This window comes from Entamoeba histolytica, genomic scaffold (assembly GCF_000208925.1).
Source record: "Entamoeba histolytica HM-1:IMSS scf_1104750517895 genomic scaffold, whole genome shotgun sequence".
NCBI classification, from domain to species: domain Eukaryota; phylum Evosea; order Mastigamoebida; family Endamoebidae; genus Entamoeba; species Entamoeba histolytica.
In genome coordinates, this window is record NW_001914951.1 from 1 (window position 1) to 14462 (window position 14462).

The 14462-nt window shown below is 24.2% G+C and overlaps 7 protein-coding genes across 7 annotated transcripts in view, besides 1 other annotated feature; 2 read left to right on the forward strand and 5 right to left on the reverse strand.

The window, feature by feature from the left end:
* Window positions 1–1648: 1648 nt before the first annotated feature.
* EHI_106070 (uncharacterized protein) lies at window positions 1649–2542 on the forward strand (the record flags this gene model as incomplete). Its single annotated transcript, XM_643393.2, has 1 exon — window positions 1649–2542. One exon carries the CDS (start codon window positions 1649–1651, stop codon window positions 2540–2542), a length of 894 nt encoding a protein of 297 aa, XP_648485.2.
* Window positions 2543–3293: 751 nt separating this feature from the next.
* Window positions 3294–4595, reverse strand: EHI_106080 (uncharacterized protein; the record flags this gene model as incomplete). Its single annotated transcript, XM_643394.1, has 1 exon — window positions 3294–4595. One exon carries the CDS (start codon window positions 4593–4595, stop codon window positions 3294–3296), a length of 1302 nt encoding a protein of 433 aa, XP_648486.1.
* Window positions 4596–4762: 167 nt separating this feature from the next.
* EHI_106090 (starch branching enzyme, putative) lies at window positions 4763–6805 on the reverse strand (the record flags this gene model as incomplete). The annotated part of the gene is made up of 1 exon (XM_643395.2): window positions 4763–6805. The coding sequence occupies one exon, from the start codon at window positions 6803–6805 to the stop codon at window positions 4763–4765; it is 2043 nt and encodes a 680-aa protein (XP_648487.2).
* Window positions 6806–7311: 506 nt separating this feature from the next.
* EHI_106100 (UV excision repair protein RAD23, putative) lies at window positions 7312–8394 on the reverse strand (the record flags this gene model as incomplete). The annotated part of the gene is made up of 1 exon (XM_643396.1): window positions 7312–8394. The coding sequence occupies one exon, from the start codon at window positions 8392–8394 to the stop codon at window positions 7312–7314; it is 1083 nt and encodes a 360-aa protein (XP_648488.1).
* A 228-nt stretch (window positions 8395–8622) lies between these two features.
* Window positions 8623–12205, forward strand: EHI_106110 (cleavage and polyadenylation specificity factor subunit, putative; the record flags this gene model as incomplete). Its single annotated transcript, XM_643397.1, has 3 exons — window positions 8623–9071; window positions 9141–9266; window positions 9328–12205. 3 exons carry the CDS (start codon window positions 8623–8625, stop codon window positions 12203–12205), a joined length of 3453 nt encoding a protein of 1150 aa, XP_648489.1.
* An 85-nt stretch (window positions 12206–12290) lies between these two features.
* EHI_106120 (inositol hexakisphosphate kinase, putative) lies at window positions 12291–13103 on the reverse strand (the record flags this gene model as incomplete). The annotated part of the gene is made up of 1 exon (XM_643398.2): window positions 12291–13103. One exon carries the CDS (start codon window positions 13101–13103, stop codon window positions 12291–12293), a length of 813 nt encoding a protein of 270 aa, XP_648490.2.
* A 772-nt stretch (window positions 13104–13875) lies between these two features.
* Window positions 13876–14461: a repeat region.
* The window catches only part of EHI_106130 (uncharacterized protein), a gene marked incomplete at both ends in the record, with an annotated part of 6078 nt that continues 6023 nt past the window's right edge, over window positions 14408–14462 (reverse strand). The window contains one exon of the mRNA XM_651911.2: window positions 14408–14462. This exon is cut by the window's right edge and continues 6023 nt beyond it. Coding sequence (XP_657003.2) covers window positions 14408–14462 — 55 coding nt within the window.

Genomic DNA, 14462 nt, shown 5'->3' on the forward strand with positions numbered 1-14462 from the left:
TTTCTTCATTTATATTAAAAACTATCATATTTATTTCTTATATTTTTAATACTTATATTCTATATCTTTAATCTCCTTTTTATTTTCATATAATCTTCAACTTTATTCAATTATCATTTTTGAACTTCTCTTCCTATTTATTTCCTTCTTCTATCATTTCTTTATCTTTATTTTTTTTTTATTCTTTTTTTATTCCTTTATTATCTTTACATTTCTTCATCTTTCATCTATTAATATTGACACTCTTTCTCTTTATCATTCTCTTTTCTTTCTTTCTTTTTCTTTTATTATTATTCTTTCTTGTTTCTTATTTTACCGTAGAATAAATTTATTTAATTTTTATAAATTATTTTTTCTCATAGATGTGTAGCTTTGTTTTATTCAAATATTTTCTTTTATTTCATTCTTATTGTTTTGGAATTTAAATAACTCTGAAGAATTAATATATTTCAATAAATAGTATTCATTAGTTAATTATTCATTGAAATATTTATTAAACCGTTCAATAAACACAATATCATGAATCAACCAATGTAGATTATTAGACAATCCTTACTAAACTACAAATTATTTCCTCTTTTTAAACAAACAACAAAAAGTCTTTATACTTTAATAAATTTGAAATAGAAAGTAGTAAATTACCAGTGTTAGTAAAAGATATAAACAAAGTATTTATCATAATGTTTTGTTTGTGGTAGTCTTTAACACTTTCTAAAATGTTTAACCATTCGCTTATCTCTTTCAAAGTCATACTGTGTCTACTTATTACATTTCTAAATAAGATGAGACTACCATAGGAAATATGAAGTTTATTAATTGAAACTCTTTTCTGTTTCTAAAGAATTTATAATACACAACACCAATTCATATTCAAACTAACTAAAAACAATTAACAAAAAATGATGAATAAATGAGTTTTTTCTTTTTTTTTTTTTGTGTTTTTTATTGGAAAAAGAAAAAGTTATAAAATATTATTAAAATATTATTAAAGAATAGTAAAAAAAAAATAGAGTTTTATTTCTTTATTTAAAAATAAATCTAGATTATTATAATATATTTATTATATTAATACTAATCACATCATTCTTCTCTACATTTTTTTCCCCTAACGTTTATTTGATAAAGAGAAAAAGTAGATTGATTAGCAATAATATTGGCGGATATTTAAATATTTATAGATAATCCTTTTTTATCATACAGAAGGAAATTATATTTTTATTTTAATACTTGGGGACATAACAAATAAATATTGCTAAAAAGAATATTCACATTATTTAAGACATTGCGTTAAAGGAAAAGTAATAAAGAATAAACAAAATAAAGACAAGTTTTAAGTTATTAGTTAAACAATACGACTTGTAATACATAAATTTAATATTCATACAACTCCACAGAAAAAGAAAGGAAGACAAACTAAACCCTAAGATTTTTTATATAAACAGAAGTAAATCCATCTAGAAAATAAAAGAAAGAATTATATCTAGAAAATAAAATTACAACCAAAGTATCTATGAGACAGTTTGGATTGTTATTCCAGTCTGTAGTGATGTTATTTATTTTAATTGTATGCTTATTATTTGGGATAACTTTATTCAGTAATTCAAAAAATAATATTTACAAACGAAATAGTGATTCAAAAAATTGGTTTATGGATCGTTATTTTAATCTTACTAACTTTAATTATGATGGAGAGTGTTCTAAAGTATTTAAAAGTGAAAAAAATAATGAAAGAGATATATTATTACTTGGTGGTTCTTTTCCTCAAGTAAAAAAATGGAAAGAGTCAGAGGCAATGGTTTATGGTCAATTTAAAATGAATTTAGAATCTATCCCAAATGCAAAGAAAGTCTTTGTATTAATTGGTAATCCACCAACACCAGACTTTATTGAAAATTTGAATAAGTGTGGAGTAGAAGTTGTTCAAGCAAAAAATGTACCTCAGGGAAATGGTGTTATTATTAGGTTCTTTGCATGGTTAAATTATTTAAAAGAAAATAAAGGAAAATATGACCGTGTTGCATTATCAGATATTCGTGATGTATTTTTATTTGGAGACGCATTTGCTACATTTTCAAAAGATGAATTATATTTGTCATATGAATGTTTAATAAATAAAAGAGGAAATATTGAATGTAATGATTTTAGAGATTCTTGGAATCGTGGATGGATCCATCAATTCTTTGGAAAAGAAATAGCTTATCAATATGCTAAAAATCATACCTTGATAGTTAATGCAGGATTTACATTTGGAGGATATGATAAAATGGTAGATTATTTAACTGTATTAACAGAGTCAATGGAACAAAAATATTTGAAATATTGGGGATATGATCAAGCATTATTAAGTTATCTTTACACTTCAAGAAAATTAGATTTCTTAAATCCAACGACAGTTAAATGTGATCAACAATTTTGTTTTGAATTAAGAGGAGGAAGTAGGTATGACTCTAAAAAGAAGTCATTGTATGTTGGAAATTCAAACTGTTCACCTGTTATTAGACATAAATTAGTTGTTAAAGGTTCTGCTATCAGATTAACATAACAATTAAACCAAAACCATTGTTAAATAAACAATTTTTTACTCAATTTTTTATTTTTAATTAACAATACTTTTTTGTTTATATTTAAAAGTAATACTATAATTCATCTTTGTTATTTTATTTTGTTACAAATCTTTATTCTATTACTGTTGTTCATTATAACTAAAATACACTACTTCTTTCAACGAAAATTGTCCCTTTTTGATAAAAAATAAACCAGAATAACAAATTGGTAATTTTGGGTTTTTATTTAATGAATATTAAAATCCTTTTATCTAACAACAAATGTCTTTATAACAAAACGTATTAATTAAAACTATTTAAATTTCTTAATTTTTTTGTGAATAAAATTTAATAGAATTATCATCTTTAATAAAAAACCATTAGACTATTAACTATTATAAACAAAACCAATTAGAATTAACATCTAATTTGATATAAATTTAAATGAGAAATTTTATTTTAAATAAGTTAATAAATAAATCAATCATATTATTAGAATTTAAACATTTATCTTTTATGAATATTAAAATTCATAATTTATGTAGACTTATTTTTAAATAATAATATCTTTTTACATTATTACTTTAATTAATTCTAAATTATTTGATTTTGATTTTTCATAACGATATTTCTATTAAATTATAACATATTTTCATTTAATACATTTTATTTTATTTAACAATATAAAGTTATTAACATTAATTTAAAATAAAATTTAGTTAATAACAAAACAAATTAGATTCTAAATATTTAAATTGCAAGAGGGATTTTAGTTAATACACATTTACTTGGAATACTTCCATCTGTTAAAACTGTTCTAGGAAGTGGTAATGATTTGAGAAATTCTTCTTTAGTAAATACATGTTTTCCTTGAACTTCTTCTTTCTTTCCTATAAGACAAATATCTGCAAGTTCTGGTTGTTGTTCAACTTCTATTTGACCAAACCTTACTAAAGTTTCCCATATTTCCATTCCTGTTTGATCTCTAGTGAATAGTTCAGTAGCAAATACTTTTTTTCCTTTGAATAAATTAAATTTTTGAAATCCGTATTTAAATTCATCTTTTTTCATTCCATTAATAATCCAATTCTTTGAAACAACCCATTTTCCTTCAATAAGAGCTTTAATACTTGTCATGGTAAGTTTTGAAGATACAACTACATGAGTAACTTTATTAGAATAATTTACAGATATTTCAAATCCTTTTTTCATAACTTCTTCACTTAAAGATTCTCTTGTTTCTTTTGATATTCCAGAGAGATGAATAATAACTTTTGGACTATTTAAAAAATCCGGTTGTTTAAATAAAGCCAATCTCATTGGTGATGTCTTTAGTTCATTCTCTGATAATATAAATTCTTCTTTATTATTTGTTTCTTCTTCTTTAATTGGTTCATTTATTGAAATTGTATCAATATAACTTGTTTCAATTACACTTTTTCTTTCATTTATTTGATAATTTACTTTTTCAATTGATTTTTTCATTTCTTCAAATTTATAATTCATATCATCAAGTTTTTTATTATATTCTTCCATATATCTTTGTGTGGTAATTTCGTTTTGTGCTGTTTCTAATTGTTTAAGAAGAATAGATATTTGTTGTCTTGCCATTACTATTTCATTAACAATGTTATCTCGTTCTTTTTGAAAAATATCAATTTGTTGGTCTCTATGTTTTATTTGGGTTCTAAGGTCATCTAATTGATTTGTATGTGTTTGTTCTAAAAGATATATTTGTTGTCTTAATTGTCTAATAAGAGCTTCATTTTCTTCATTTTCTCTTTTAAGTAATATATTTTCTTCTTTTATTTGATGTATATTTTCTTCTTTTTTTTCGACAACTTCATGTTCTTTCTTTACTTCATCTAATTTATCAATTGTCTGTTGAAGAACATCTCTTAACTCATCATTCTCTTTTGTTAAAATACTTATTTTATCCATTAATCCTTGAAGAACAGGTGTCATCTGTTGCATATTATCATCCATCTCTTTATTTGCTTGAACCAATGCATCAATAAATGCCTGAGTTGATTGGAATGAATTTCTTTCCATTTCATTTTAACAGTTTTTCGTTTCTTTTTTATTTTGTTTTTTTTTTGTTTATTTTAAGAATAATTCCTCATTTTTTTTTGAATAAATGTTTTATGAAACAAAGAATAAAATATTAATTATAAATTATATATTAAAATTATAATTCTTTATTTGAATTTTAAATTGAATTAATTTATTTTGGTTAAAACAATAGCAACTCTGCAAGGAATATAAATTTGAATTTGATTTGGTAATCCATCACATTCAATTGGTTGAGAGACATATTCTTGAGAAGTAATTCTATCATATCCTCCAAATTCTGATGAATCAGAATTTAATATGATTTTATATGTTCCTGGTTCTTTTACTCCAATTCCATATCCTGTAAAACTCTTTTCATAATGGAAATTAAAAACTCCAATAACTTCACCTCGTTGGAAAGCTAAAACATGATCCCCTTCATTATGTTTTGAAATATAAGCATTTGGTTTATTTAACCATGGATATTGATCTTCTAAATGAAGCATTTCTCTCTCAAAAGCCAATAAAAATTTATATCTTAACAAATGGTCTTCAACCAAATTATATTGTCTTCTACAATAATGGAATGAATCACCATTTCCTTCTCTTGGGAAATCAAGCCATTCAGGATGTCCAAATTCATTTCCCATAAATGTCAAATATCCTTCTCCTCCTAACATACATGTTACTAATCGAATCATTTTATGTAAAGCAATTCCTCTATCAATAACTAATGATGGTTGCCATAAACATGACATTCCAGTGTACATTTCTTTATCCATTAACCAAAATGAAATAGTTTTATCTCCAACCAATGCTTGGTCATGACACTCTGCATAAGCAATAGCTTTTTCTTTCCATCTTCTATTATTTAATACAAATCCAATATGGTTTACATTCCAATCTTCATCTTTCTTTGTTTTTAAATATTCTATCCAAAGATCTGGACATGACATAGCAAGTCTATAATCAAATCCAATTCCTCCATCCTCAAATGTTCTACATAATCCTGCATATCCTGATACATCTTCAGCTATAGTAACACAATTCATACTTTTTCTATGAACAAGAATATTAACTAATGACAAATAAGTTAATGCATCTTCATTTGCATTTGGACCAAAATAATGTGCATAATCAAAAGTATGTGCTCCAACACCGTGATGAGTATAAATCATAGAAGTTACTCCATCAAATCTAAATCCATCAAATCCAAATTCTTCTGCATAATACTTAACATTAGACAATAAAAATCTTAATGTTTCATAATTGTTGTAATTAAATAATCTTGATCCCCATAATGGATGTTTTCCTTGTTCTCCTGGAAGTAAATAATGTCCATCACTTCCATCAAACATATTAATTCCATCAACTACATTTGCAGATGTATGTGAATGAACAATATCTAATAATACAATAATTCCTTCTTTATGACATTCATCAATTAAATATTTTAATGCATCAGGTGTTCCAAATCGTGATGATGCTGCAAAGAAATTTGTAACTTGATATCCAAAAGATGCATAATATGGATGTTCCATAATAGCCATTAATTGAATCGCATTATATCCAACTTTTTTACAATATGGAACAATTCTTTCTCTAAATTCATCATAACTTGCTATTTTCTTTTCTGGTGTACAAATTCCAACATGACTTTCATATATTTTTAATGCACTTGGAATTTTTGGTTTTGGTGATGTAGGATTATATGGATGTTCTGGATTATAAACAACAGCTTCCATTGATGATGTCTTAGGATTAAGAACACAATATCTATGATATGTAGGAATTCTATCTAATCGTTCTCCAGAATATGTGATACCAAATACTTTTATTTTACTTAAATGTTTAATTTTAGATTCTCCATTTTCATCTGGAATAAACCCATTGTGTGTTCCAAATTCATCACGAGTTAATTTAATAGCTGTGGCTCTATCCCAATTATTAAAATCTCCAAATAAATACATTTCTTTAAAATTAGGTGCCCATTCTCTAATACTCCATCCTTCTACTTCTTTTCCATTTTCTTTTTGTACTGTTCTATTTAATCCATATCGTTTGTATGAATTAGCAAATTCTTCTAATGATCCTTCATTATGTTCTATTTTTGAAAGAACATCAAGTGTTTTCTTTTGTCTTCCATAAATTGTTGCAGCAAATGGTTCAAGATATGGATCATCTACAATCATTTGTAATTTTGTTGACATCTTTAAATTATTTATGTTTATTATTTTCTAGATTTAATTAAATAGTTAGTGTCTATTCATATCCTTTTCTTTTTTCTTTTTTTTTTAATTTAAATACTACTGTATTCATTCGTTAATCTGCGATTCCTATCCCAAACATCAATTACTCTCTTCTACTGTTTAATAAAATCTTTTGAAACTAAAGGCAGTTTACTCTTTGGTTAAAGAACTTTATCTTTTTACAAAAAAATTCACATTATATTTTTCCTTTATTAACCAAATATTTGTTTGTATTTCTAAAAATTACTTACGTGCCTCTCTTTTCAAAAAATTGACATAGTGAAATTAAAAACCACAAATCAAAAAAAAACGAAAGTTCATTGAGAATTTTCATAGAACTATAAAAACTGAACTAATAATATATATTATTAATTTACTATTTTTTATTAAAAATAAAAAAGTTTGATGTTTCTCTTCATTTATAATTCTTTTTAATATATTTTTTAATCACAAATCAAATCAATCAATTAATAACCTCTTTCAAATAAGTAGTTAGCAGCAACTTCTTTATTTTTATTGCTTACAATATATGCTTCAGTTGCCACAGAACGTGAAAAACCTAATTCCATTAAGTCAGTAATATTCTTTTGATCTTCTGAACTTAAATTTTCTTTTTTTGGTAAATTAGATTTTTGTTGATCACTTTTAGGTGCTTTTGGAGGTTTTGAATCAGTTGTTGAGAGTTGACCTTCTTCTTCACTCATTTCATCTTCAGAGTTCAAAGACATTGATCCTTCTTCACTCATTTGATTATTTACATCTAAGAGTTGGTCAACTTCTTCTCTACTTAATGCACCTGATTGAATAAGTTGTTCTATTTCTTCTGGTGAAAGATTCTCTCCAAAACTTCCTAACCCATCATCATCTATATCTTCTCCTATTTGAAGGTTTTGCAGTAAATAATTCATTGCTAGTTCTGGATCTTCTCTCATTTGTTCAGCCAATTCTGGATCTTCTTCTTCAACTTCATCAATAATTTCATCTAATTCTTCTGGAGTAATTTGAATTTCAATTGGAGGTTCTTGGACCATTTCATTTTGAGTTTCTTCTGTTGGTTGAAACATATCAAAATTTTCAAGTGGATTTCCTTTTAATTCTGAAAGAGCTTTTTCTTTATCATTATTAGATTTTTTAAGAGCATCCCTAATATGTTCTTCATCATATCCTTGATTTTTTAATTCTATAACCAAATTTTCATCAATAACAATATCGTTTTCTTTTTTCGTTGGTACTTCTGGATTAACTAATGGTTTCTTTTCGTTTGGAATAGGTTTAAGGATTTTTTTTTCATCATTAGAAGATTCAGTAATATTAGCTTTTGTTGGCTTTTTCATGACTATCATCACAATGTGTTCTCCTTCAGCATACCCAATTTTGTCTAATGTCTCATCATTATTTTTTAACATTTTTGATTTAAAACAGAGGGCAATTGAAGAAATTTCTATTCCTTCTTGTTTTGAAATTAATTCTTTTAAATAACCAATAGTAGACGTTGGTTCAACATCAAATGTGAATAGTTTCTTTGAGATAGTTGTCACAGTTATTTTCATAAATTAATTAATGAACTTTGTTTCTTTTTCTTCTTTTTAGTTTTTGGATTGATTATTTATTTATAGAATAGGGTTGATTAAAATACACATTTTTTTATTGTTAGTTTCAGTAATTTCTCCTAAGATTTTAACAAAACTAAAGACTCATCAAAATTAAAAAAAAAATGAGATATAAAACATAAAAAAAAAACATAAAAAATAAATCAAAAAAAAACAAATTAAATTTAAATGACTTGGTTGCTTCATGAAACAGTTGTCAATCCACAAGGAGTTGAACATTCTATTATTGCTAAATTTACTGGTAAATATGAACAATTAATCACAAGTATTCGTAATCAATTTGTGTGTTATGATATTACTCCTCAAGGACTTCAAGTTCGTTGTAAAGAAGTTACTGAAGCAAATATTATTCAAATAGGAAATGTAGAAGTGAACCATGTAATGATGCTAGTTTTATTATTTAAAGAAGCTAAAGTGTCAGTACTGAGATATGATGAAACAAATAATAAATTTGTTATTCATTCATTACATTGTTTTGAACTTCCTCTTAAAAGAATGCAAGAAGGATTAACACCAACAACATATACTGATCCAAGACTCTTAATTGATAAAAGAGGGCGATGTATTAGTTTAATTTGTTATGATAGATTAATGTGGGTTATTCCATTAGGACTTGAGTTTGTTCTATTATTTTTTTTTTGAGAATAAAAATATAAGTTATAATAAAAGACATTAATAATTATTAGCAAAACATCATATTCTATTAACTTAGAGAAATTTGGGATTAATAGAATTATTGACTGTATTGTTTTAGATGGGTATGATTTACCGTCAGTAGCTTTTCTTCATATGAAAATACCAACATGGGAAGGGTTTGTTAATAGTGTTATTAATTAAAAGAAGGGTTTGTTAATAGTTTTATTAATTAAATAGACGAATAGTAAATACAGGAGAAACAACTAATGAGATTATTATACTATCATTAGAACCAGATGTTATTCATGAAAGACAAGATATTGTTGCAACAATATCATATCAATTTTCATATGTTCCTTATAATGCATTACAAATTGTAGATTGTTATCCAACAAATGGACTTCTTATATTAACAATAAATAGTATTATTTATTTATCAACAACATCGTTTGAGTCATTCATTCTTCCTTTTGGAAAGTTTTTTGTAATACCAAAAAATATAAATGGACCATTATCTTCATTTCAAATTCTTCAAATGCAAACAAAAATTATGAACTCAGTTAAATCAATATTTAAATTAACAAATCATCTTTATATTATATTTTCTATGAATGGAGAAAGTTATTATGTTCATTTACTTTCTATTGCAAATAGAATTTGTGATGTAATCATTACTAATTCTCCATATAAATATCACCCGACTACTTTTACTATTTCTTCAAATCATTTATTTATTGGAAGTACAGTTCATGATAGTTATATTTATAATTATGAAATTGTTGAATATGGAAAAGGTAAACAACATGAAATATCTCAACATATTAACCAAGAAATTCGTTCCAAAAATTTATTATTTAGACATAATGAAATGGAAGAAGAATATCCTTTTGATGAACCACAACCAGTTTCTATTCCACAAGAATTAACAGTTGAATTCCCACAATTAGATTATATTGTTTCTATTTGTAATGTACATGAATATACTTTATTAGAAGAAGAAAATAATATGATTTCTATTGTTTTATGTTGTGGGATACAACCATTTAGTAAAATTGTTAAATTATCAAGAAGTATTCAACCTGAAAATATTATGGGAGTTAAAGAATCAGAATGTTTTTATAAAAATGATAATATTGAAGTAAATAAAAATGGAATATTTTTAAATTCAATAAATATTTGTTCTACAGAAATTCTTGGAAGTATTAAAAGAGTTAAAAAAGAAGATGATTATTTAATTATTGAAAAAAGTGATGCTAAATGGTGTGTTTTTGATATTAATAAAAAAGAAATTATAATACAAGAAGAAGGTATTAATGAATTATCTTTTCTTCCTTCTTCTAATGAAATGGAAGAAGAAGGAGAAGGAAATAATTTTATTAAATTAAAAAATGGAAAAGTATATAAAGGAGAAATGGTGTTAGAAGGAATTGGAGAAAGAATTAGTCAATGGGTAAAAGAAGAAACAAAAAAAGGAAAAGAAGTAGTAGATATTGAGTGTGTATCAATTATAGAAGGAAAAATTGATTTAATAATAATAACAAAAGAAGGAATTTTATGTTATTATAGATCAATGAATGATAAAGGGAAATTTGAAAGATTAAAAGTTGAAGCACCTCAAACATTTAATTGTAGTATTAAACCACATATTAATAGGATAGAAATAAATAATAAAAAGCATTATTTAATTAATGGAAATTGTTCATATTTTATTGAATATAATTATTATTATCCAATAGTTATTCCATTTAGTATTAAAGTAATAAAAGAAGTAATAGTTTTAAATAATTTTACTTGTTATTTAGACACAGATGATGGTAAATTAATTGTTAAATTAAATAAACAAAATATTGATAAATATCCACTTCCATTTACTAGAGTTGATATTCAAGGAACACCACATCATTTAGTATCATATAAAAATAAATTATTTGTTACAGTATCATTTACTACTGTATTAGATACACCTGATTGTCCACCTCAATTACCTCATTCAAGTAATAATCAACAAGAAGAGCCACCAGTATTAGAAGCACAACCATTAAATTCAGATGTGTTATTAGAACGTTATAGAATAATAAATTTAACAACCAATGATTATTATGAATTTAAAAAAGGTCAATTCATTTGTACAGCAAAATTATTAAAATTTAAAGTTGGAAAACAACTTAAAAATTATTTAGTTGTTGGAGTTAATAAACAAACAACAGAAGATAATCCTGTTAAAGGAAAAACCTATATTTTTAATATAGAAAATCAAATTCAATTAATTAATAAAATTGGAGATGGAAAAAAGTCAGTTCATGCAGTTAATGAAATAGGTGGATTTCTTGCTGTAGCATCAGGAAATGAATTAGAATTAATTGAACGAGTAGATGAAACAAGATGGATAAAGAAATGTTTTAGTGATATTTCTATATTAATTAATTCAATTGAATATCTTCCATTAAAGGTAATGGAAAGAGGAAATGAAAAAGAATGTTATTTAATATTATTAAGTGATTTTTATAGATCAGTAGTATTATTATTATTTAAACCATATGACTATACTGTTATACCTCTTGGTAAAGATGCAAGAAATATTCATTGTATTGATTCAACTTTTATAATAACAAAAGATTATTTCTCAGTACTTGAATTTGATTCAGAACAAAATTTAAGTTTATTAAATTATAGTTCAGCTGCAACAGAACAATTATCAATATTTGAAATTGATGCTACATTTAATCTTGGAATGAATTTATTAAAATTTACAAGACTATGGAATGGAAAAGGTTATATTTATATGTATGTAACTGTTGAAGGAAGTGTTGGTTATATTTCAGTTGTTGAAGAAAAAATATATCAAGTATTAAGACAAATTAATATAAAAATGAATAGAGAACCATGGCATTTTGCAGGAACAAATGCAGAAGAATATAGATTTGAAAAAGGATATGGAATGGGATTTGGAACAAGAAAACATGTATTTTTAGATGGAGATATGTTAAAACAATTTAGATTATTAAATGAAGAACAACAAAAAAGAGTCTGTTTAAGAAATACATCAATTAATGATGTATTTAAATTACTTTCAACAGGACTACAATACAATACATTTTTACAATATAATAATTGAATATTATTGAATTATTATTTAATTAAATTAATTTACTTTTAAATTCTTAAAAAAGAGAATTTAAATTAAGTTTTTTTAATTGAATTTAAAGAGATTTAAATTCATTTTCAATATCTTCTAATATTGATTTTAGATTATTTAAACCAAAGAGAAAACCATCTTCAACAGTACATTCTTCTTCACTTAAAATCCAATTATGAGCAAAGTCAATCATTTTACAATTATATTTTTTATCTTCTAATGTTGTTGTACTGTCATAAACAAATAATACAGAACTACTAAACATTTTGTATTCTCTTTTTTTCATTACTTCAATCATTTTATCAAGTTGTGAAATAAAATATGGAACAAGTTCTTTTCTATACTTCTTTCCATCATTAAAAAATAATTTAATATATTCTTTTAATGAGTCTCTTGTATTTACTTCATGTGTACATAAATATCGTGAATATAATATCGGTTTTTCTTCTCCTATATTTCTTTCCATTCCACTAAACCTAACACCAAGTGAGGTAGTTGTAGATGTTGAGTCAACAACTAATCTTTTTTTCATTTTACTTGATGCTGTTTCTGGATCCCATGTTTGTGTTCCAATTTTTAAATCAAGTACAAATGGTCGTTTGTATTTATACATTAAATTTTCCATTCTAATAAATTCAAGTTCTCCAAATCCAAATTCATGTAATTCAACTCCATAAAATTTTGGTATAATTCCTGTCCCAGTCCATTCTTTATCATCTTTAATATGTAAATAAAAATCTCGTTCTCTATGAGACAAACATGGCTTTAAAAGATATTGTCCATCTGGATGAAGTTGTTGTGGTCCTCCATGACCTCCAGCTTGAACCCATTGGGACTTCTTTGTACTCATGTGTTCTCTTTTTATTTTTGTGTTCATCTTTTTATTTTTTTTGAATAGTATTAATTATAATATTATTATTATTTTTATCTACTATTTATTATTTTTATAGTTCTATCATTATATTTTGGAAAAATATTAGGGTTGTTATTAACTTCTCTTATTTTTTCATAAAAATTATAATATTTCTCTTTCTTTTGCAACTTTTCTATCTTTCTTCTTTTACTCTTTTTTATAACTTATTTTTACTTCATTAATACTTCTGTCTGGTTTTTTAATTTGGAATTAAAAGAAATGGAGTTTTAAGAGTCATTGCAAAAAATTAAACAAAACAAAAATTAGGATATAAAAATAAACTAGAGTCTTATTGTCTCATAATTTACAACACCACAAATTTTTATCATAAAACAATTTCCAACATTAACTACTTTATAACCATTATCATATGAGTAAATGCGTCATTGGTTCATTATTCATTTATCTCATATTCACTCAATTTTGTTATAATAAGTATATTGATTATTCAATTTTAATTATTGTTATAGAATTAAATGATATAAAATAATTGAAAATTAATAACTAGGTTCATAATGTATTTGGGTTTTACTTCATTTTTGTCTTTTATTTCTATATTTTTTCATGACTATTGTTAGTTATAATATTTTTCATTAAAACACCATTCTTTTTAAAAATAAAGTATTGAAATTTAACAATTAATATTAAACTCATAACTATTTGTCTTTAAGTTTGCTTAATATTAATAAATGATAATCTAATAAATATTAATCAAATACATTATTTAAAGACATAAACTATCTTGTATTGGTCATAATAAATCACAAATGGAAAAACATGACAATATCGGCATTATAATATGGGAGGGATTAATAAGAAGATATACATGAAATGAACAATACAAGAAGTACTATATGAAACAGTGTTACAATATAAAGACATTACAATGATATTGAACAAACGAATAATGCATAAAAATGAATGACAATATCACAAAATACCAGATATATATGTATTAGATAAAAAGAACCAAACTGGTTTATTATTTGATATGACTAATGTTGAATATCACAATATTAATTGAGTGTGTTGGAAGAAAAGAAATATGTATAAGGAATTAAAGAATAGGCTAATGAAAATAGAGAAATTAAAAGATGACAGAATAATTCAAGTAGTAATTTCAATAAATGGATTAGTGAATAAAGAAAGTATCAGATTAATTAAAGAATTAAAAATTGAAATTGACTTCATTAAAGAAATTAAAAACCATTTCATGAAATCCATTAAGAATTGAATTGAATATTAAATCTAAAATAATAGAATATACTCTATAGAACTTGGAAAATATGAAATGATTTAATTAGTCTCCACCGAGGCAAGAAT